A 25,969-nucleotide genomic window follows, 5' to 3' on the forward strand; every position below is an offset into this window, starting at 1 on the left:
GTGTCTTAGAGAGGCAGAGTCTCTCAGAAGTAAAGATGGGAGGGAAACATATGTTGCCCTAAAACCTGTATATATATTTCAGCATTGATGGTGCCTTTCCAGATGTGCAAGTGGCTCATTCTATAGTTACAGTTAGATTTATATTGCGCTTTTCTAGACACTCAAAGTGCTTTACATAGTATGTGGGGGAGATCTCCTCAACCACCACTAGTGTGTAGCATGATGGTGTGTACCTGGTTGACGCGACAACAGCCATAGTGCGCCAGAACGCCCACCACACACCAGCTATTAGTCTAGAGGAGAGAGTGATGTAGCCAATTCAGAGATGGGGATTATTAGGGGGCCGTGATAGAAAAGGGCCAATGGGGGAATTTCACCAGGACGCCGGGGTTATACCCCTACTCTTTTACGAGGATTTTTAATAACCACAGAGAGTCAGGACCTCGGTTTAATGTCTTATCATCAAAAATGCAGGCTTTTGAACTGAGCGCTGATAAGAGGCTGGTTTAACGTTCCCTGTCACTACACTGGGGCATTAGGCCCCACACAGACCATAGGGTGATCATCTCCTGCTGGCCTCACTAATACCACTTCCAGCAGCAACCTTAGTTTCCCCCAAGATGTTTCCCATCCAGGCTCAGCCCTGCTTAGCTTCAGTGGGAAACCAGGCGAAAACTGCAGGGAGATGTGGCTCTGGTGCAGGTATGGTTCATTCCATAGGCACTAATGCACCCCCATACCATCAGAGATGCAGGCTTTTGAATAGTATGTCACAACACCATTAGTGTCGTTACTATTTAGGCATACTACTTAGTGTATATTGTGCGGTTTAGGATATAGCTTTGAGTTCTATCTGAATGTTGTGCACTCACAGTTGTGAGATTTATGCGCTCAGTGGAGGAAGAGCACAGCACAACCCACATTTGGAAATGTTCTCCCACATGTAGCTTGCAATAGCATTTTCCAATCTCAGAGGGAAAAATGCCAAAATCTTATGACTTTCAGGTAATATTTTGATGTTAAACTTTCCACACTTAATGCGTATATAACATGTTTATAAAAAAACCCCCACAAAAAACACATTTTTGCAAAAAAAAAAAAAATTCTGAATAATTCTAATAGTAAATCTCATTTTGCTAAACAAACTTGAGATAATCAGGGATGCCTGGGGGGAAAAAAGTGATTATAATGTCTAAACCCTTCGTGATACATTTGCTTCCAGACAGCGAGGAACTGCATAACGATTAGCTGTTCTCCTCGAACTTTTCATAGCTCTACTACAGATTTACATATGTAAATGTGTTCATGGTAGTGACATCACAACCATGAGAAATTCAAAACAGGCAGTCTTTGTTACATAATCTTCATGTACAGTATGGAAGGAGAAATTATATGCTTTAACCTCAACCATGCTTACATTTTAAAACAAGTTTTTTTTTATTAAACACCAACACAAAAATATATTTCCCACAAAATAGACTTTAAGTTTATTTCAGTATCTCCCCCAATTTCCTTGTTTTCATTTGAAATACTATTTATTATTGTTATTTCAGGTGATTTATTTTGTTGAAATAAAAGTTCAGATCAATGTCAAAGATGATTATCCCAGGCACAATTCTGCCTGTTAGCACAGTCACAGGACTGACATGTCTGCCTCCTCATCAGCGCTAGACTTCTGACAACATTGATTGGTGGAAAGTGCGAAGTGATACCCAGAGAGGTTACGTGACCATCACTGAGACAAGTGACTGTTGTTGATGAAGGTGTTGGGTCTTTAGGAGTTGCCACTGTACGTCACGTTTGTAAAAGTAGTTGTAGCTCCTTTATACAACGGGTTATTACCCTAAAAGAGAAGAGACACATTTCTTAATGAAACTGTTTGTGAATAAGTTTAAAATAACAAGAATTAGTTATTTGTCCATGAGATGTCACTAGATATACGTGCAAAGGGCACAGCTTGAGCATTCAAAAGCATCCAACCAAGATGTGATTGTGGAATAAATCCAAACATTGCAAGTCCTATAACTCTTTACGATTTGACTAAGACCTTTTCCATTTACACTGCAGAGCTGTTGAATTCTCAAATTAGAAGATGTTGATTAATTTTCTGTAACAGCAGCTCTGAGAGTAGTTCCAGAAGTAACATAAAAGCTGGGTCTATATTAATGTGCTTGTATTAATATGTTATAATTTCCATAGTAACGGTTCATTCAAAGGGACTTGCATGATGTATGGTCCATGTAATCTAAGCCTAATAATAAATGTATTTTTAAAAATGTCTTGCTGTTTAATAGACAAAAACATATAATTATTGCTATGGTGAAGTTTTGTGATGGTTATTTAACATTTATGGATGGAGTCTCAGGTGTCATCGCTTTGTAACAGTTTTCTGCCATGGGAAAATCTTCAGGACAGAGGATTCGTTTACATGACTGTAACAAGCTAAGTTTTTTTTTGTGTTATTAACTTTAAGAGAGAGAAAAAACTAGAGGCTGCAGAGGGGGTGACCATTTTATAGCTGCTATAAAAACTGTCACGATAGAACTGAATCTCATGGCTGTCCTACAGCATTAAATGTAACTATAAATGGTTAAAAAGCATGACATCGTTCATTCAGAAATGAAAAATTGTAATCTCTGGGCTTTGTGTTGGGCCATATCACAATGTCTTTTCCTGTAACAGCACATCCCGTTGAGTTTTATTCTTTATTTAATATACAAGCACACAATGTTCTCATAAATTCCCTGCTAAAAAACAAACAAACAACAGCAACCATCACAGAAATTCTAATGGTTTCCACTACAAATACCATTACAAACCATCAGCTGGTATCCATCAGCTGATAACCAGCAGTTGGTCCTTAATGGTATCCACTAGACATAACATGCCACCAATAGAAGTCAACAATTCACCGATAGAGACCCACAGGGACCATTACAGTTTCCATTAAAACCACTGCAATAACCATTAAAACCATTACACATTCTATGAGGGTTTCTATTGTTTTTTTCAGCAGGGTTGTCCAGACTTTGAGTGATTATCAATTAATATACAGAATGTATTTTTATATTTTACATTTATGACATTTGGCAGACGCCCTTATCCAGAGTGACTTACATTTATCTCATTTACACAACTGAACAGTTGAGGGTTAAGGGCCTCGCTCAAAGGCCCTGCAGTGACTGACCTTCGATCAGTAGCAAAAACTCTGAGACTGTAGATAATAATGATTGCTAGACAACGTCTGAGGAAAAAAAAAAGGTTCCCATAAAGCTTCTTTGAAGACTGATGAGTTCTTAGCTACTGAAAAGGGGGTTCTACTTGGAACTCGCTCTCTGATCAACAAAGGGGAGAGACAAACCAAAACCCCTTCATACACCTTTTATAATTTTAGATATAGGCTTAAACTATTTAATATTGTAGCTTGACTGTGTCTTGTTGAAGAAGGCGCTAATTTGCATAACATAAGATGTTTATAGTGTCTTTATTTTGTTAGATTAACTGTTCACTGTCAGTCTCGGAATGTGTTATATGCAATACCAGCACGTTAATTTATAATAGTAGGATTTACCATCCCACAGAAATTTGCTAAACAAGCTGTTTTCTGTGGTTAACTACAAAGCCTGTTGTATGTGCAGTAAATGTATATTTGAAAAAAAAATAATTCTTGATCTTTCAGATTTCATCGCAAACACCACAATATTAAAAAGGCTATTTTCTCTTTATTTAAATAATAAAGCACAACTCTTTTGCTCCTAATTTGCTGAACAGTAGTGCGGTTAATTAAAAATAATCGCTATCATCATTTTAACCATTATTGTTCAGTCCTAGTAGGGATACACAGGCTGTACAGAAATTAAACAGTATATCCTGCCAAAATAAATTACATTGCACATTACATAATAGCCACTGTCATATCCCTGTGCTTAAGGAGACAGCAAGAGCAGCTTTAGGTCTTACAGCAGGAGACGAGACATGACATGAAGCCACACTTACTCACTAATATAATGGTAGTTGTTGAGAAACTACCAATTACCCCCTCATCCAGATACACCAGACAGCCAAATAATGTGGGTTTGTAGGTGTGTATGTCTTTTGCTTGCGCATGTGTGCGTGTTTGTTTGTCATTCCATCTCACCGCTTCCCACTTGGCCTTGGCTCTTTCTTCCTCAAACTTGGCAAATTCTCGGCGGTCATGAATACTGACCAGCAGCTTCCAAACCAGCAGAGCAGCCAAGCCCAGCAAGAAGATGGAGCCAATGACAGAACCCACCACTACCAGGATATCAGGACCTTTAGGACACTCTATACACATGCAAACACACAGATAGTTAGCGTAGGAAACACATTTTTTTAAGGTTATTGTTAGTGTCGTGGTACTTGAGACTGGTGTTTAGACCAGTGGTCTCGGTCTTGTCAAAAACTCAGTTGAAACTCGTCTTGGCCTATGAGAAGATATTTTTGATACTACCCGAAACCAAATACTTTGTTTCCGTTACAGCACAAACAAATGTCAATGTGGAGTTATATATAGCGCAGTAAGTTTCAAGTCCCTACAGTGCAAAATACTTCATCCTCTATTGTTCAAACTAATATAGCACAAGAACTTGTAATGCACAGCTGTTTTTGGTCTCGGAAAGTTGAATTCTCGGAAAGTTTTAATGCATAGCAGTACTAATGCATGCAAAGAAACAAATTCTACATTTGAATCGATTTTATTTACTTGCTGTGCACTTAAATCTTTTTTTTATTATTATTATTTTTTTGCCTCGCACCTCCAAAGTTGGAGGTTCGATTCCCACCTTCGCCCTGTATGCATGGAGTTTGCATCTTCTCCCCGTGTTTCAAGGGTTTCCACCGGGTACTCCGGATTCCTCCCCCAGTCCAGTGCTGTAGGCTGATTGGCATTTCTAAATTGTAGTGTGTGAATGAGTGTGTTGTGTTAGTGGTCTCATTTTGATCTTGCCCACCCTCTCATATTTGGTCTTGACTCTGACTCCATTGACTATGGTCTTGGTCTCAATGCAATCTCACCTAAGGTGCTTTTGAAGCCAACACTAGTTACTGATCTTGTAGAATATAGATTAATCTCTATTACTGGATTAACTGTCAGCTAAAGGCTCTTCTGCAATTACTATTTTTAGTTTGACTTGTTTATAAGTTAGTCGTAGCTCACATCCGGCTCTTAGGAAGCTATAATATTCTTTAGGGAGTGTCTGTTGTGTCATGCAAGGACCTCTACTGCATGCTTGTCTCAAACGTGCATCCATAAACTGCATGGAGAATGACTCAGTGTGAAGAACAACCTGTGCCAACTCAAAATCTCTGTATCTGCCTGTGTCTGTGTGTCTCACCGGGTTCTTTAACGAGGTAGAGAATGGATTTTCCACTGATGTCTTCATAGTACTGGAAGTGATGAATGCAGTCATCCTCATCTTTGTAGCTGCAATTCAACGCGCTCTTCTCATGGAAGGCTGGAGAGAGAGTGAGAGAGAGAGAGAGAGAGAGAGAGAGAGAGAGAGAGAGAGATAGAGAGAGAGCGCTGGGTTGATTATGCAATGTGCAGTCTGTTTAGTGGCTTAAGTTTTACACTATGTACAGTATTTAAAGGATTTGTTGCAATTCATGAAGAAAACAAATGATGGGAGGTGAATCGGTAAGAAGCAGAAAAATTCCCCTGGGTTAAAATAATATACTTTGAGCAGCACATTTCCAGTATAATTATATATGCTCGCAATTAAGCTACATTTTAAAATCCCAGGGAATATGTACAATATTAATGCGCTATGAAACATTCAGCAAAGTCCGAATGAACAATAAAGAAGACAGAAATATGGAAAAACTCAGAAACTGAATTCAATATAATGAATACTATACTGAATTCATATATACTATGTATTCGTCCACATTTTATTGTACTTCCCAGCTGTTTGTGGAGCTTTTAAACCTTTAGGCCCAGTACTCACATCTTCTTCTTCTCCAAATATATGTCACCCAACTTTGAGATATGTTTGTTGTCAAATTATGACTAGTAATGTACATAATTAAATTGACATGTCTGAGTGTCACAAACTGCGAAAGACTTCCTGTCCTAAACCACTTCCTCAAAAGTTACAAAAGTCAACATTATTTTTAGCTCTGAACTCGACGGTGCTTTTCTCCTGTCCTTTATTATCTTCCCTAAAGTGACGCAGATACAGAATAATAGTAAATGGAGTATGTGTGTGTTATATGTTTGTGCATACCTAGCTCATCCACCAACTGGATTTCATCTCTGCAGATTGCAGTGTTGCAGCTTTTCTTCTCAAACAGCGGTCCTCTCTTATAGTGCTTACACTCCACACAGTCCCTTCACACACATACGAATAATTATCAGAGTTATCACTACTATCAGACAACCACACACACACACACTTACATGCAGAGACACACATGAGGACTCACTTTTTCAAGGTGCAGGAGTCGGGGCAGGTGGGACATTTCTCACAGGTGGCACCGTATGCTCCAGGCAAGCTGCATGAACACACACCGCACAAACACTCACCACGGCCGCTACACAGCAGATCAATGCTAGCCATGCAAGTGTCCGTCCTTGTGGAACAATTACAGCTCTCGCCTGACCAGCCAGGATAGCACTGACAGAACCCACATACACAATCGCCATGACCTGAACAAATACATACAAACAATAATAATATGGTTAGAGTTCACAATACTTAAGCAGCTTTCAAATTCTAAAGATACACTGTGAAACACATTTTCAGTTATCTATTATTTCTCAGATAAAATCATGAAGTAATGATAAGTTAAATAATTATATACATTATTATAATAACTCCCCCAGTCCTGGTAGGCTGCATGACTTGCATGGTAGGCTGATTGGCATGTCCAAAGTGTCCATAGTGTATGAATAGGTGTATGAATGTAAATGTGTATGCGATTGTGCCCTCTGATGAATTGGCACCCCATCTAGGGTGTACCCCGCCTTGTGCCTGATGCTCCCTGTGATAAGCTCCAGGTTCTCCGTGACCCAATAGGATAAGCAATATAGAAGTTGGATGGCTGGATGATTGTAATAAACTTATTATAATAACAATAATTAGTTATTATAGTTAACAAAAACTAAAGGAATATTTTTGTATTTTTGACATACTGTGTTTTTTTGTATACTGTATTTCTATACAAGTTTAATTAAAAAAATCTATGACAAAACTTGAAACATTGACTCAGAAACAAACTGAAATAAAAAAAATCCTTATAGTTGTCGTTGTTGTTGAGATTTACATTCTATGCTCCTATAACTACATAGTTTCTCTATTTATTAAATTTTCAGAAGTTACTGAATAATATGCTGTAGGATAAATAACTAACATAAATATAGGTATGAAACTAACAGACCTAAATACTAAATAAAATATCTCTAGAAATAAAACCTAACAGAAACAAACAAAAATAAAATGAAATTAAAGTCCCAAACGAAATCTTACCTAAACTCTAAACTATAGTAAAACTGGTGTGTCACACCTTTTGCCACATCCTCTGTCTGAACCATCCCTTTTAGCATTATGTGTCATTCACCTACTAACGTTTATTTTTGCTTTTAGTCACTTAAAAGATGCCTTGCCCAGAAACGGTCACGGGCAAAGTGAAAAAATACACTGAATTACATTCCACTTCTCCTTATAAATGGTACAAAATCTCATAATTTCTTGCAGTCTAAGCTAGTCTAGTCATCAGTTCTGTTTTACAGTCAACCATTTATCACATCTCTGCCTGCCTTTTCCTTCCTGCTTTCTTTATTTAATCTGTGCTTGTCTCATCATGTTTGGGCCTGATCCTCTGTGCTTAATGAATGTAATGTTGCCATCAAGTTGCCAAATACTGCCAAATCTTGAAGTATAAAAAAATATAAAACTCATTTGTAAACCAAACTTGCTCTTATCACTAACCATTTTAATTTTCTTATGACTATTGCTGAAGCGTTCAGTTTGCCTCCCTACCATGGCCCTGTTCTCATCATGTGGCCTTGGGGGCATCAATTTAAACCGAAATCTAGAGTATTTCCATTAAAGGTTTTCAAAAGGGAAACCGAGACTAACTGAATTTTGAAATGGCATACGTTCTGCAGGATGCAAACATTGAAACAGCCTTTTGTCATAAAGAAAATAGAGGGCAGAGTGTGTAACAGAAGTCTGATCTATTACTCAATGGATTACTGTACATGGAACACACACATACACACACACACACACACACACACACACACACACACACACACACACACTGCACATGTAAACTAGGCGGAGTCTGGGGGATGAGGATCAGGCCAAAAAGTGGAGCTGGACAAGTGTGGACAAAATGCTACATGACTACAATATAATTAATAACACAGTAACCTTAGGGAACGGTCTGTGTCATTTTGCACGTTGTGTTTATATCTAACAAATAAATAGCTTTGGTGAGCAAGTGTCCACAAGTACTGAGTACAATCTTCTTTAAAATACACTGACTAGGCTTGAGCAATACTGTGCTGTGAAAAAGTATTTGCCCCATACTGATTTCTTCTGTTTTTGTGTATCTCTCATACTAAATTGTTTCAGAAATTAAAACAAAATCTAAGATAAAAGAAAGGCAATGTTTTTAAATGCTAATGTTATTTATTGAAGCCAAAATAATTATCCAATACCAACTGGGCCTTTGTGAAAATGTATTTGCCCCTGTGGTTACTAATTCCCTCAAATCTAGGAAACTGCATTCATAATGTGGTTCAGCTGGACTAGACACAATCAGACCTGATTACTGCAAACCCTGTTCAAGCAAATCAACATTTTAGTAGAACTTTTTCAACAGCATGAAGTTGGTTAAAAGGTCTTACCCAGTAACACACTATGCTGAAATTTACAGAAATTCCAGAAATGATGAGGAAGAGGGTGATTAAAATACATCAATCTGGGAAGGGTTACAAAGCTATTTCAAAGGCTCTGGGACTCCAAAGGACCACAATGAGAGCCATTATCTCCAAATATAAAAACTTAGCACAGTATTAAACAATCCAAGAAGTGGCTGACCTTCCAAAATTCCTCCAAGAGCACAGCACTGACTCATCCATGAAGTCTCAAAAGAGCCATGGATAACATCAAAGGAACTACAGGCACCTCTTGCATCAATAAAGGTCACTGTTCATGACTCCACTATCAGAACGACACTGGGAAAAAATGGCATCCATGGAAGAGTGGCGAGGTGAAAACCACTGCTAACCCAGAAGAACATTAAAGCTCATCTGAATTTTGCCAAAACGCACTTTGATGATTTTGGGAGAAGTTTTGTGGACTGATGAGTGAAATGTTGGAAAGACAGGGGTCCCGTTACATCTGGCATGAACCAAACACAGAATCCCACAAAAAGAACATCATACCTACGGTCAAGCATGGTGGTGGAAGCGTGATGGTGTGGGGATGCTTTGCTGCTTCAGGTCCTATGCAACTTGCAGTAATTGAGGGAAACATGAATTCTGCTCTCTACCAGAAAATCTTAAAGGAGAATGTCTGGTCTACAGTCTGTAAGTTGAAACTCAAGCGCAACTGGATTCTGCAGCAAGACAATGATTCAAAGCATAGGAGTAAATCCTAGTCCTAGAAGTAAATTAAAGACTGATCTCCAGTTTTAAGAAGTGTTTGGTTGCAGTTATTGCTGCTAAAGGTAGCACAGCCAGATTTTTAATTTTAAGGGGACAGTTAGTTTTTCACATTGGTTTCACATTGGTGATAAGTGTTGAATAACTTTTTTTGCTTCAGTTAAAAATAAATAAATAAAAACTATTGTGTGTTTACTCAGGTTGTCTTTGTTTTATGTTGTATTTTGTTTGAAGGTCTAAAACTATTTAGTATGAGATATACACAAAAACTGAAGAAATCAGGATGGGGTAAATACTTTTTCACAGCACTGCACAGTCACAATATATATAAAAACATGTAGGCAGCATGGTGGGCAGCAGGAAGCACAGCTGTAGGGTCTCTTTTTTGATCGTAAGCTTGGGATACTGTCTGTGTACAGTTTTGCATGCTCTCCTTCTTTCTGCATGGGTTTTGTCTGGGTTTTCTGGTTTCCTCCCACTCCCAAAAACATGGTAGGTGTGTGTGTGTCTGCAATAGACTGGCATCCTATCTAGGGTGTGTTCATGCATAACGGACAATGGTCCAGCGAAAGGCTCTGGATCCCTGACCAGGATAATGGTTACTGAAAATGAATTAATTAAATTAATATTTGAAGACGTTTTAAGGGTACATAATATGTATCACAATATTCACTTTTGCTAACAAAATACCAACGAACAAAATACCAACAATCAAACCACTTGACAAGTAGAACGTAAATGGCATCAAACCAAATTGGTAGTATTTCAAACAGCATGAAAGGAGGAAGGAGAGGCTCCTGAACTATAGAAAATCTCTTAATGATGCTAGAAAAGTCTATCTCTCCACCTTAATAGAAAAAAACAAAAACAATTATACATTTCTATTGAACATGGTAGCAAAAGTAACTAGGAATAAAACCACCACAGAAAAAGGCACACAACAACAATTATTATATAGCAGCGAAGATTTCATGAATTTTTTCATTGGTAAAGTTGAAATTATTAGATATGAAATTCAGACTATTCATTTAAAACCAGACAGTTTTATAACTAACCCTGTAAATGATAATATAGCAATATCAGATCAATGATTAGAATGTTTTACTCCCCTTAGAGAGACTGAAGAAAGACTAGCTTCATTAATCTCATCAGCAAAATCATCAACTTGTATACTAGATCCCTTACCTACATGTTTCTTTAAACAGATATGTCCAGGAGTAATTGAACCCCTTCTAAAAATAATCAGTTCTTTCATTAGCACTGGCTATATACCTAAATCATTTAAACTAGCAGTTATTAAACCCCTGATTAAAAAACCTGACCTCAACCCCTTTCAATTGTCCAGCTATAGGCCAATATCAAATCTCCCCTTTATCTCAAGATCTTAGAAAAGGCTGTAGCACAGCAGCAATGCTTGAACCTACATAGGAATAACATTCATGAAATGTATCAGTCAGGATTTAGACATCATCATAGTACAGAGACAGCACTGGTTAAAGTAGTAAACGACCTACTATTGGCCTCTGATCAGGGTTGAGTCTCTTTGTTTGTGTTACTTGACCTTAGTGTAGCTTTTGATACTATAGATCATACTATTCTCCTTGATAGACTAGAAAATGTTGTTGGCATTAAGGGAATGGTCCTCTCCTGGCTCACGTCTTATTTGACCGATCGCTATCAGTTCGTGGATTTAAATGGTGACTTCTCCATGCATAGCGAGGTTAAATTTGGTGTTCCGCTAGGTTTTACTTGATATATGCTACCTCTGGGTCAAATTATTCGTAAACATGGAATTAGCTTCCACTGTTATGCTGATGATACACAGTTGTATGATTCAGCGAAGCCAGATGACAGACAGCAGCTTAATAAAGTTGAGGAATGTGTAAAAGACATTAGACACTGGATGCTTATTAATTTCCTTTTACTTAATTCTGACAAGACAGAAGTACTTGTACTAGGACCACATGCAGCTAGAAGTAAGCTTTTGATTACACAGTAACTCTGGATGGCCTTTCTGTTTCATCATGTTCAGCATTAAAAGACCTTGATGTGATTACTGACTCCAGTCTTTCATTTGATGCTCATGAAGATAATATTACTAGGATAGCCTTCTTTCATCTCAGAAATATTGCTAAGATAAGAAATATAATGTCACTACATGATGAAGAAATATTAGTTCATGCTTTCGTCACCTCTAGGTTGGATTATTGTAATGCCTTACTGTCTGTATGTTCCAGTAGGTGCGTAAACAAACTCCAGTTAGTTCAGAATGCAGCTGCTAGAGTCCTTACTAGAACCAAAATGTATGACCACATCACCCCGATCTTATCCACACTGCATTGGCTCCCAGTAAGGGAGGATGGGCTCACAGGATGGGTTCCCTTCTGAGTCTGGTTCCTCTCAAGGTTTCTTCCTCATTTCATCTTAGGGAGTTTTTCCTTGCCGTTGTCGCCACCAGCTTGCTCAATAGGGATAAATTCACACACTTAAAATCTGTATCCTGTGTTCATATGTTTCTGTAAAGCTGCTTTGAGACAATGTCCATTGTTAAAAGCACTATACAAATAAAATTGAATTGAATTGAATCAGGCCCTGCTGAAAAAGTGATTGGTTTTCTGGTAAACACTTTCCCAACAGTACCTAATTGTTTCTCGTTCTTAATTCATTTATAAATCCAGGGTGTATACTGTGTCTTGCTGATTACATTGCTCCATCTTTATTGCAGAAGTTCATTAGGTCCATTGACTCATCAACAAATCACAATGTATTGCAAAATCACCATCAGAGACTACCAGCATCCTATGGGACACTTTTAAACCTGATCTGAAAACCATCAAATGTCTCTGGAAACAGTCACAGATCATTTGTTAAACCATGTGCACTCTTTATGCTGTGATAACAACTCATATGGCGTCCATGATTATGCAAAACAGCCATATTATTTATCCACCCACCCCCAAAACAAACAAACAAACACAATACTCTCATCAACACAGACAGCACATCATTTATCGTCATATACATGTAGATATGGCGTCATCTTATTATCACCCATCCCAGTTACTTAATATAAATGCAACCACCAAAAGTCCCTACTCAAAGCTTACAAAAAGTATTCATATTTAAACAAACCAATGATAAAGGCTCTCGAATGAGACGTGACACATCTGCAAATATTATGACACAAAGACCAGGCCCTGATCCACTACAAAGTCTTCACACATAAACATAATCCCAAATGAACCCAAACACATACACGGGCAGACGTGCGCATATTAATCTAAGCTCTACACAAACAACCCCACTGCTTGCGCAACAATATTGTGAATCCACTCTGAATAGTACAGCGTTACACAAGATCTGCTCCACAGCTGAGGCTATGCACAGACATGCCAAAAGGAGGTAGATAAATCACAAATGGTAGGTACAGTGGTGCCTACTGCAGAGAGCCACTTATTACCTTATATTATTACCATGTATGGTGATGTACTGTTACTTTAGGGAAGGGTAGTTATAACTGCCTTCATAAATCCATCATGCCACTGATGTGTGAATGTGAATGTATATGAGTGCACTTGTTTCTCACCAGAACAAAGTTGCCCTTTGGAGCGGATGCAGCTGAAGTCGTCACACTCACAGTATTTGCCCCACACCTTCCCAAAGTCTCTTGAGTGACAGCTACATTGGCCACACACGCAGTCGCCTCGTCCATTGCAGATAGCTGCACCAGGGGAGGGTTTACAGCTGTCTGTGTCGTTGGGATTGAAGTCGGCCTCGGTGCATTCGCAATGTGGCCCTAGGCGTCCTGAGTCACACCGACACACACCGCACTCCAGTGTGCCATTATTACAGGTGGGGCTAGCAGGCTGGGCAGAATCTTGGCATGAGCAGTTGCATGCGAAATTGACGGTCACCTGCAGTGTTTCTTTAAAACCTAGAGGCTTGATGCTGAATGTATGACTCTTCACTTTTGGACAGCTACGGAGCTTTGCCTCTACACTGAATGACACCTAAATGAGATATACAGAGATACATGTTTTTATTTTGATACAATCTTATTACCATATGTCCCAGCCTGGGAATAAAGGTGTGACTCTAGTGATTATAGAGGATATGTTCTGACCTTATATCACCCTATGTTTGTCAGTTTCTTTCAGGCTTGGTTTTTATTAAAGGTATAGTCAGTGATTTTGGTGGGAGGTAGGTGATTGGGGAAAAAAAAAAAACCCTTTCCATTCAGGAGTTCATCCAAAGTCACATCTAAAATATAGGGAGCTTTCTTAGTAAGATTCACAAGTCTGGATTTTTGTGGTCCACATCATTTGTTTATAGTGCCAGAGATGCCACTATGATTGAAGCATCTCCTCTTAATAGTTATTTAATTGACAGATGACGGAATGTGTTAAGAACTGTGCTAATTATTACAAAAAGTAACACTAATCTCACATTTATTTGTCTTTTTCATATGTATTTGTATTGCATATATAGAAAAATTTATTAAATGTCACAGCCCAAATTACAGGGAGTGACGACACGAGACATCTACAGCATATTAGGTATAAGTTCAGCTTGTATCAGCATGTCTGTAAGAGACAAGTACATGAGTGCAGAAGAAAAGAATTCCAGACATTTACTGGTGCAAGTCTAAGGATGTTTTCACGCTTGAGTTTTGAACCGACCTGAGGAAGTTTACACTGAGTTAAGTGTGTTTGCTCAAGTTTATAAGCTGTTTTCAGACCTGAGTGTGTGCTCACTTTTGTGTTCCACACTGAACTTGTTTGCACTGGATAAAAATCTTCACAAGTAAAAAGAAATGGGAAATATATTTACTGGATTTATTATATTTATTGGAAATATATTTACTGAAAAAATGCATGCCATTCTGAGGTGTTGCCCTTGGATGAGGACATGCCATACACCTCTGGACACTATGGTTTGAATGTTGGTAAGACCAAAAACACCAACTACTAAGACGTGATGCACAGAACTGCACAACTAATCCACAGTTTGGTAGAAATTCCTGTGTCTGAAAACAAAGCTGTGATGATGACGCTCCTACTAAATGAGTCTAGAATCAGTTTTTGGGTTGGACTCACGTATTCAGACCAAGTATAAAGACGGCCTATGAGAACATGTATGTTTGTGGTCTTAACAGCTGGGAAGGATAAATGTACTCCCTCACTGGTTCAGTACAGATCACTGGAAACCTAAGCACAGTTTATCTTAACCTGATGCATTAATGCCAGTAATGGTGGTTGTATTTGGTTCCCTTCTTGGTGCAAAGCTGGTGCAAATCCCATGTGACCTGAGGCTGGATGATCAACTGTAATTTAACGAGTTACTCACCGTGTCTCCTATTTTAAGTCCTGAGCAGGATCTAACGCCGGGTACTAACTCTCCGTTGAGGCATGTGGCATTAAACGACAAGCTCAGCTCATCCGGAACGTTCAACACCTCCAACTCTGCCTTTGACCTGATATTCTATAGGGGTAAAAGGGCAGAGAGTCACCGTCATGTTGTTCAGTCTACTCTAAACTTACTGCATTTTTCAAACTTATACCAAAACACCGTTGAGTTGTGAATTCAGATTGATCAGAAGGTGGGCTATAATTCAAATCAAATGTTATAGTACCAACTAAATTACAGGGACTTGTATGTAATCTAAAACTAATCATTAACTGATTAAAAATAAAAACATATGGTTGATCTAGTGATATTACCAGTAAGGTGAAATACAACTATTTCATGCTTTTATAGAAAAAGAATCAACTTTGGGGTGGTGAAAGTAACTTCACTTTACGTTGGGCAGCATCACATTTTTTGATTATTTTCTTATAATGGCATGCTCCAAAGTGTTTTATTTCTTTATGTATCGGAATTGTAACTTTCACACCGCTCCCCAATTTAAGCGAAGACATGGATGTCATGTAACAGTGGTGATTTCTAGTTGGGAATTGTGTAGTGTGTATCTCACCGCATACGCATCCAGGATGAGTTCGATGACATTTTTCGAGTCATAAGACAGTTTCCCAACAGTGGTACCAGGAATCAGCTTACTGTAATTCTGAGAGATGGGGGGGGGGGGGGGGGGGTGCGGGGATCAGTGAGTGGGTACAGAGGTGCAACAATGTGCAATGTGACAAGACAGTAGGCGGCAATGGCAGCTTTAATGTAAGCATGTGACTGAGTGTGTGTCTGTGTGTGTGTGTGTGTGTGTGTGTGTGTGTGTGTGTGTGTGTGTGTGAGTGTAAGTAAGAATAAGAAGAGAAAAAAAAGTGTGGGTGAAAGCATGTTTCTTTCTTTATGTACTCACTAGGTACAGAGGTACCACATTCTCAGTTACAGCAAAGATGAGGTTAATATTATTCTCAGCCAGTTTGTCAGTGAGCATTCCAATGGAGGGATAGTCCTACAATACAAATACAAATACAGTAAATCAACCCACAGAGATAAAATACCCCTTTATCCAGGCCTGTATCCCAAACTAGTTTCAATACACTCTATTTCAAATAAATTCTGTCATCCTACATTAGGGAGAAAATATTAATAAACACAAACACAGCTAGCCAGACTGACCAGGATAGCAGTCTTGGCATAGATGTTGTCATTATTAACATAACATTGTCCGTCATTGGGCTGGACAAGGCCTGCGATTCTGCCATCCAGCGCAATGTGGCTTGTAGCGTCTGTAGTAAACACCAGGAGGTGGGATGCATCAGGCCGCCACCCAATTTTATCCTAATATACAGATGGAAAGAGATTAAGATTTTCAACATATTTTCTTCTTATTGGTTCCTGCCATATAAATCCATTTGAATAAGCTGAAACTATAGAAATTATAATGTATTAGAACAGGTCCATTGATAAAAAGCTGTGATTTGAATTACAGCCAGCACAACTGTCAGAGCTGCGTTTATACATACAGTAATTATTCAGATTTTAATCAAGAGTGTGTGTGTTACCTTGCAGACCACGGCCTGCATGATTGCATCAAATCCTCCTTCTGGTGAGTCTCTGTTACGTGATACTTCCTGTTTTTTCACTTCCTCTGTGAAACGAGTAACCTGCTCCGTAAGTGACAGGACGTTCTTATAACCGAATTGCCGTGAGCAGGTAGTGGCAATGCTGTAACACCCAACAATGCAAAAGGGGTCACGCACAGAAAAAAGAGGCAGACATAAAAATTATACCAAAGCTATAGCTTGGAGTGAATCCATTTGCATATACTATATATATGAACATTTCTGATACAATCTTACCCAAGGCAGGGATTGCTTATGGCCTCGTCTGGAAACATATACATGTACGGTGAGAGTGTTTTGTCCACAAATGCCCCAAACCCCATTTGCAGGTTACTAGTTTTACTACCCATAGCTTCAGCCAGAGCACTGCCGAGGGAGCGGAGGCTGTTTAAGTCATCTTTCATAGAATAGGACAAATCCATCAGGTAGTAGAGGTCTACAGGGTAATCAGAGACCTGCCGAACGGTCACTGTAAAACGTTTCGAGTCATCTGTTGGCAATGGAGAGAAGGTGAGAGAAAAAGAGAAAGTGTGAGAGAGAGAGAGAGAAAGAGAGAGAGAGAGAGCGAGAGCAAGAGAGAGAGAGAGAGAGAGAGAGAGCAAGAGAGAGAGCGAGAGCAAGAGAGAGAGAGAGAGGATGAGAGAGCAAGAAAGAGAATATATAGTGATTATTAAAATGGTTAGATCAGGGATTCTCATTTCTCATTCGGTGCCCCTTTAATGTAAAAATATTTCATGAATTCTGTTATGATCCAACTATTCAAATATTAAGCACATTAGGCAAATATGTACCATTATTTTTTTATTTACTGAAGCTATAACTTTTTATTCCTAAACTTTCTTCTCATCAAACCTAAATAATTTATACCGTTTTTGATATTTGAAACAAATGTATTACATAAATAGCACTTCTTGGTTTTATTAAAATCGCAGTTAGATTAAATTTGTTATTAACTATGCGTTTTAAAATTACTGAGGTTTAGATTAGGAAATGAATAACTTCCTGTAAGAAGTACATTTTCGAGCAGTTTATTAGGTTTATAACAACAATAACTGAATATTAATGATAACAACTAAATCAGTGGTAATAGATCAATGTTAGTCATAAGGTCAGCTATCATCACATCATTAAAAAATAATAATAAAATCTTGAACCCTCTAGCTATGTCACCTTAATGATCCATTAAGAACCAGAGATATAATATTAAAAAAAAAAAACAGCAAATATGCTGACTTATATATATACAAATAATTGTTTGTGTTCAAACTGAGACACACCTGGCCTCAAGGTCAGCTGGATGCGCTGTGGTCGAATCTGAGTGATGTCACCAGTCGAGCCTTGAGCGCGGTCACTGAGGGGGCGGTCCTCTTCCACTACAATGCTACTAACTGGAGACTCAATAAACTCTGCTTTACATCCAGACTGGAGCAAGATGGACTTTAGGTCACAACGGGAAACAGTGGAGCTGCTGGGATCCATGTCCTGATACAAATCCATGCACACACACACACACACACACACACACACACACACACACACACACACACGAATGCATAGACACCCATTATTGACATTGTTAAGTGATCAGCACCCAGTGATGATAATACATGTCAAAAAATTACTGAAATGTACTGGGGACAAAATTCATGGCAGGCCAAAAAAGTGTTTTGTGCAATCATGAAATGATAGCTGCTTTAGATGTATTTTCAAAATTAGGTGATGGATGGGTATAAATGTCTTTTTGTGAGGCCAACAATACTGGGCATGTTAAAAAACTGGTGGGGACAAGCTGGGGACAAACATACAAGCTAAATGCTTGTCATTTTAATGCATTCAATAAGCAATCATTTGATATCTTAGTAAATTTACATTTCAAAAGTCAATTTAATGATTCATTCCTGATAGTTTTACTTGATTGTGTTAAACAAGTTTGTACATTATACATTTACATACTTGGCTTAACTTTAGCCAACTTTTGCTAACATACTCCGTATACTGTAGGTCTCAAACATATCCAGTATTATCTCTTTATATGTTGTTGGAATCTTTTGGTGGTTTAGCGTGATGGTGTAGACAGGACACGGCTTTTCTTTTTTGATGTTGCAGGCTATCTACAAAATGATCAGGCTTCTGTTGGCTTTTGTGTCTTCTAGCTAACTAGATTAACATCAATTTGTGAGATATGGGATTTTTATTATGGTCTCCATGCGAAGTACTGTAGACATAAACAATAATCTTTACAAGAACTGAATTGAACAAGAACTTGTTCCTATTTAAGAATCTCAAAGAACAAAAGAACACTGAATACTGTGGAAAAAAGTGCAGTAATTTAGATGCGATGTAAATGATGTTACAGATGATCCGAAGTCTGGTTGGACAATTATTTATCTCACATTCTCTTGGACACTTGTGTAGCTGTAATATTTTTCTTCTTGACACATATTTAACACAGCATTTTTTAAAATGCATATTTAACACACTGTGTTACACTTTAAGGAATTTGTTACCAGCATGTTAATGAGGATGTGTGACAGGAAATGGTCAACCTTACTACGACTCTGTCTTCATTGGCTACAGTTTAACTTGGTGTTTAATCAGAGTTTTGACACACTGCACAAGAACATCACACACATCATGACATGAAAAAGTGATAAAACACTAATGACACAAAAGCATTTTGTTAGTAACACTTCTGTGTTAGATTTTTTTTCCTTTCACTAGTGTTTGCTGAAAGTTTGTAAGTTTTTACTAACTTTCTGAGAACACCAAGCGCAAGACGGATGAACGGACAAACATTCTTTGCAGGTTCCAACACCTCTGGAGGTACATATGTTTGAGCCTAGGAATATACAAAACACACACATAGAGAATGTAAAAATTTCTGTCTCTTTTCCTGACTCTTTCTCCTACTCCTTCTAGTCTTAGGTTTATTGCTCTTGTCTCTTTAGCTTGAGGGCGTGATATTACCTTACTCTTACATGTTAAGTCATGCACCAGAAGCCATAGAGAAGCACAGACATGTACTCATCATTACCAGCAGGGATGATTATGTGGTGTCTCAATGTTCTGACACACGTTTTATTATCCCCCCATTTTACCCAAGAGCAAAGTTCTGATTTACGGATTAAGACTAGATTTGTCTACTTAGTAATCTTAACACTACATTATCTTTGTAAAATATAGTTTTCCATTTATAAACAAACATTTCATAAATAAATCTATACCAACACACACAGATAACAAACACACACTAACTTTATGTGAATGTATCTGTTAATAAAATAATTATAATGTCCATTACATGTAAGTAAGTACATTTTATTTATAAAGCACATTTAACACAGTGAAGCTGACCAAAGTGCTGAACAGAGTAAAGAAAAGTAAAACAGAAAACAGAATAAAACCAAATAAAGACAGACAATAGTTAATAGTAAAAATTTGATTAAAATGCCTAGGAGAAGAGATATGTTTTAAGCCTCTTTTTAAAAATGGTAATTGAAGGTGCAAGGCGGATATCCAGTGGCAACTGATTCCATAAACGAGGGGGAGCAACTGAAAAAACTCTATCCCTCTTTGTTTTTAACCGGGATCGAGGGACATGCAAAAGAAACCTAACAGAAGATCTTAGAAATCTGTTAGATGAATGTGGTGTAAGAAGATCTTTGAGATAGGAAGGAGCTTGATCATTAAGAGTTTTAAAGACAAACAACAGAATCTTAAACTGAATCCTAAAATGGACCGAGAGCCAATGGAGGGATGCTAAAATTGGGGTGACACGATCATATTTCTTTGCCCTGGTCAAGAGCCTTGCAGCTGCATTCTGAACCATCTGGAGATGAGCACATAAACTGGCACCATGACACTTTGACAGTAGACAGTAAATTTGCTGTACCATTTTAGTCAATCTTTTACAAAAATGTTAAAGCAAAGAAAATAAAGGAAACTCACCTGAAACTGTAGAAAGTGCTGTTAGAACAGCCAGGACTGTCCAAATATGAGGCAAAAACATCCCCATTTGAGATATCAGAGATGTTGAGGCTGTCTGTGTGTGTGTGTGTGTGTGTGTGTGTGTGTGTGTGTGTGTGTGTGTGTGTGTGTGTGCGCGTGCGTGAGTCTGCAGAGTAATGAGCAGAAGGTACACTTTTTCCTCATTCTTCGGGGCTCAAGCTCATGCATGACTGAATGGGCGGGTGAAACAACTGACTCTACCTCACCATGTACAAAAGTTTTTTTTCTCTCCCCAGTTAAAGGAACAGTTTGTAATTATCATAATTTACATATGAAATGAAAACACTGATAAGCCATCCATTTCCCCCCAGCTGACTCCATCCTTGTACTGAAATTACATATGCTGCATGAGTTTCCTTTTATGGACAAGTGGCAAAGCTGAGCAACTCCATTCTAGCTGGAAATTTAGCTAGACCGGAAAAATACTAACAAGATGCCTGAAATTAAGAAACAAGCCAGAACTTTTGCATGCTAATCATGTGATTTAAAGTTAATCTAGAGCATCTTTGGAAGTTTATGATTATTATAGGTCTATGAAACATTACAAACTTTAACAATTGTACCATATATATATATATATATCTTTCAGCAGGACCACAAAATCAAGGTCCTGCCATGGCCATCCCCGTCCCCTGACTTGAAACCCATAGAAAACCTGTGGGGTGAACTGAAGAGGAGAGTCCACCAGCGTGGACCTCGAAATTTGAAGGCTCTGGAGAGATTCTATATGGAGGAACGGTCTCAGATCTCTTGCCATGTATTCTCCAACCTCATCAGGCATTATAGGAGAAGACTCAGAGCTGTTATCTTGGCAAAGGGAGGTAGCACAAAGTACTGACTAAAAGGGTGCCAATAATTGTTGCACACCTATATTTAGCAAAGGTTTTTTTTTATAAACCTGTTTTGTTTGCAATTGTTTGATATCCATGAGAGCAGAGGGTTTTTGTAAATTATTTTAACAAAAGATCAAAAGGTTAAAAATAAAGACAAATTTTTTATCAACGGTGCGAATATTAGTGGATGGCATATAAATTTCAACCCCCGTTGAAAATCAGGTTTATTGTCAAAATTTACAGACTTTCAGCTGTTTGCAATGAACACCGCATGTTTCAAGTGGTTTCCCCAAATTCAACTGCAAATGCAACTTATAATGACTTTTCCAGTTTCAAAATTATTCAACCCCCTCATGGCAAGCATCTTTAGTACTTAGTAGAGCACCCTTTTGCTGTTGTGACCATCTGCAAATGAGATGCATAGCCAGACACCAGTTTCTGGCAGCGTTCCTGAGGAATCTTATATATATATATACATAATCATATACACACATACTCACACACACACACACACACACACACACATATATATATATATATATATATATATATATATATATATATATATATATATATGAGAGAGAGAGAGAGATGGCTCTATATATATATATATATATATATATATATATATATATATATATATATATATATATATATATATATATATAGGTAGATAGAAATGCTTTAACTTATGTGTGTGTCATTGTACAGTGTACATGTACAGAGACAGTGAAATGCAGTTATGTAACTTTTTTGTTAGTACTATGGCACTGCTCTGGCGTTTCCTGTGACAAAACATTTATTGTATTTTGCACAGTTTCTTCAAATCAGTTTTATGGTCTAATCTATTTTACCTGTATGCATCACCACAGGATGATGGTGGTGACTCAGTCTGTAATGAAATGGAATTTTCCAGTCCTCTCTGTACAATTTTGATCGTGTAACAGGGAAGTCTTAACACAGGAAGTGGAGTTGTATTTAAAAATCCATAAAAGTATGATGAAAGCCTGCATATATCATCATGACTAAAATATTGGACCATATGAGCACATCTCTGTACCTTGTAATATCTTCCTGTGACTTTTTTGGTGAAGTTTTTAAGGTGGAAAATGGAGTGCTGGCCCAGTGCTGGTCCATGTTTATTACTTTCAGCGTTGTCACTGGCTTTCAGGCTGCAAGAATATAGCCGACTTGATTAGACCACCGGTATGATTTCTTCCAGATGGCCTACTTTTAGTTTACCGTTAAACGCAGCACAGCTATTAGATATGCTTGCTTGCATTTGTGCTATTTCTGTCCAAATTCAAAATACACTTAAAAACCTTAAGTTTGTCTGTTTACAATCTTACCTTTATTTTAGGCCCAAAACACAATTGAAATTGCCATAGGTTTAACCACATGTTCATAAATGTGATGATATTTGGCCTGCCTTGATTTACTCCCTAGGGAATTATATATATACATATCCTGCAAATGGATCAATGTATTTTAAATGTCTCTTTCAAGTGAGGCAAGTTCAAGTGAATCATATGTTAATCAATTTCAGCTTCTTTCCAATCAACACTACCTCTCTGTGTGATAAATGATAAATGGATGACAAATTAAAGGAAAAACAAGTGAATTAATAAGTTAGAAGACCACTACAAGCCTCCAGCTTCAGTGTATCCTGTTATAGAGCATAGAAGTAATGAAACATTACAGGAAGGATGTCCCCTCCAGGCATTTCCTCAGTTCATGTTTCGATGGTGATGGTAGAAAGCACCATCAAATACTGTTTTTACTGTTAGAGAGGGCCAGGTTTGTTTGCATTGTGAAACTCTAACTGTTGTTGGAGTTTCATTATCCCCAGGTTTGAGTACTTTGCTGTCTATTTATTTATTTATTCATTTATTCATTATTGTGGAGTTGGTTATTTTGTGTATCTGTTTTCTTTGTGTTATTACATTGTGTTTTGTTTGATTCCAGATGCTGCAGGTTCAAAGTAGGTGGGTTAGTGGTTTGGGGGGTAACCCAAGCCCACTCTGCTGCTAGTAAACCTGAGCCCTGTGATTTGTTTAGTGTTTTTTTTTTGGTTGGTGTCTGCTTTGGCAGTTGCAAATTGTAAGCATGTTGATTGTCATTGAGTATAATTGACATGAAGTTTTATCATACTCTTAAAATAGTTTTATCTGAAACTATTTATTGCTGCTCTAATAAAGATATATTTTGTAATGATATCCATGTCTCATGGTCCCTCTTTGAGAAGTCGAACCTGTGTCCTTTGGGTATTTACCTGGTATTGTCACCAGGGTGGCATAGTTGGATTTCCCTTATTTTCTTATAGTATTTATTTTTCTTATTGTATGTCTTTTCTTCTCCAAATCCCTACTGCCATGTTTTGGCACCCTTTTCATTTTTACCAACAACATCCTTTAGAGAGGTTGCCTGTCTACCTTCTCAAATTATTCCCTCAACGGTACATACATAACAACACAACAAATGGGCCATGTGTATTTTGACACAATGTGTAAGAACAGTCAACCATGATGAAAATAATAATATGCCAAACACTAGAATTACTGTCACCCAAGATGTGAGTTAACTCAATCTTTTAATGAAGCAGAATTAACTAACAAAACTAGAAAAACAAAGGATTAGAGGCACTATATTTGGCATCTAGAATCCACTTCCTCACAAAGCGAATGTGAAAGAGGACAAGCGTAACATGCTGGGAACCTACCTGGTGTCATGGCTATGAGGTGAATACTTTTCTATTGGTACTTTGTAAAGAATCAAGCAAATGAGAATACTTCAGTAGTTTTGAAGGAACCCCCTGGCAGTCCAGAATGTAACAATTTTAGATAATTTAGACAAAAATTAGCCACTGTGTAAACTTTCTATGTATGCAATGTTATTTGTTCTGAATGCAGAAGCTGGATCAAGTGCATGCTATCTGACAAACAAGACTCTTTGAGAAGTTTGAGACACCATGTGCTGGGTGTTTATTAACAATAGTCCACAATCCAAAATCACTAATCATCAGTTAATGCCTGATTAACAGCAGTGATTTTGGATTGTGGACTACTTTTAAAAGGTGAAACACAATCTTCAAACCACAGGCACAGAAGGCAAATCCAAGAGACTAGCCAAAATACTAGGCATGGGTCAAGACAAATAATTAAGGTAAAACTTCATAATATGTTTGAGTGTCCTTTGTCCTCGTATTCTGAGAAATAAGAAGTTATAAGTAGTGGTTCAATCCTCAGGGAAGGGGGACCTCTGCTGGCAGGGGAGGAGAAATATCACAATCTAAAATGACACTGCTGGTTCATTTGATACAGTACATGTGGGTACCTCAGTCTTGTATACCCTGAGGAGTCATTCTTGCCTTAAAAAAAAAGATAATGACTTGATAATTTGCTTCTCTGACCAATCCCTTCCTTTACTGGTCACTGACTTTTGGTTGTCAACCTCTTGTAGATATGACATGGTTGTGCCATATTCTTTCCAGTTTGGAAACTCTGTAGGATGTTCAAAATTTGGGATAGTTTGTTATAATTAAACCCTGATTGATATGATTTCTAGAGCTTTGTCCCAGACTTGTTTTGAAAGCTCTATAGTCTTCAAGATCTTCAAGCTGTTTCAATGTTCTCTGAAAGACTCGTTCCATAAACAGTGAATTTATACTGGGATCAAGTGACACTTTAATTGCATAAATTATGCGGCTTCTGATAGCAAGTGACTGTATAAGCGCTCATTTATGGGTTTGACAGCAGCAGGAGAGGGAAAACAAGTACAACTTTTACATTTTTATTTGCAAATAATTTGGCGAACTATATTGATTTTTACCACCACATTAATATTATGGGTTATTAGATTAGATATAATCTTAATTAAGCTGTTTTCAGTTCAACACAAAATAAAATATGGAAAAGTGCAGGGGAAAAGGGGGGTGCAGGACTCAAATGTGTAAACTCAGCAGGGGATTTATTAGGAGAAATCCAATAATCATAGACAAAGTATTAATCATGGACATTCTGTCATGGTGGCAACCCTAGTATGAGCTGCGGATAGAGAAGCTGTCAAGTTGAAGTTCCTGATTTAGCTGAGAAGTATAGGAGAGCAGCAAAAACAGTTACAGAAGCGAAAGCTCAGGGATCGGGGGTGCTTGTAGAGGCTACAGAAAAAGACTTTCATGTGGCCTCAACAATGTTCTGGCAAACTATTTTACACCATACAAAAGGGAGCTGAGAACAGAAATGCCAGAAGGCAGCACCAGAAAATTCTGATGTTTTGCCAATCCATCTCTGTGGCTGAGGTTGGAAAACTTCATATTGCCAAGGCTTCAGGGGTGGATGAAATTCTACTGGAAATACTGAAATAACTGGACAAGGTTGGGTTTTGTGCTTAACAGTCCTCTTCAATGTTGCATGGAGATCTGGAATGGTGGTGGCTATTTTTATTTAAAGGTGACCACAGGGTGTGTTCCAATT

The 25,969-nt window shown here is 37.9% G+C and overlaps 1 protein-coding gene across 1 annotated transcript; it reads right to left on the minus strand.

The window, feature by feature from the left end:
• Positions 1–94: 94 nt before the first annotated feature.
• itgb3a (integrin beta 3a) lies at positions 95–21,064 on the minus strand. Its single transcript, XM_053614528.1, has 15 exons — positions 20,605–21,064; positions 19,410–19,495; positions 17,934–18,138; positions 16,894–17,146; positions 16,597–16,759; positions 16,211–16,372; positions 15,948–16,043; positions 15,609–15,698; positions 14,981–15,115; positions 13,221–13,644; positions 6,445–6,667; positions 6,246–6,349; positions 5,355–5,474; positions 4,139–4,305; positions 95–1,843 (listed from the first exon to the last, which is right to left on the minus strand). The coding sequence occupies exons 1-15, from the start codon at positions 20,669–20,671 to the stop codon at positions 1,775–1,777; spliced, it is 2,364 nt and encodes a 787-aa protein (XP_053470503.1). The 5' UTR covers positions 20,672–21,064; the 3' UTR covers positions 95–1,774.
• Positions 21,065–25,969: the final 4,905 nt, after the last annotated feature.

This window comes from Ictalurus furcatus, chromosome 2 (genome assembly GCF_023375685.1).
Source record: "Ictalurus furcatus strain D&B chromosome 2, Billie_1.0, whole genome shotgun sequence".
Taxonomy (NCBI): Eukaryota; Metazoa; Chordata; class Actinopteri; order Siluriformes; family Ictaluridae; genus Ictalurus; species Ictalurus furcatus.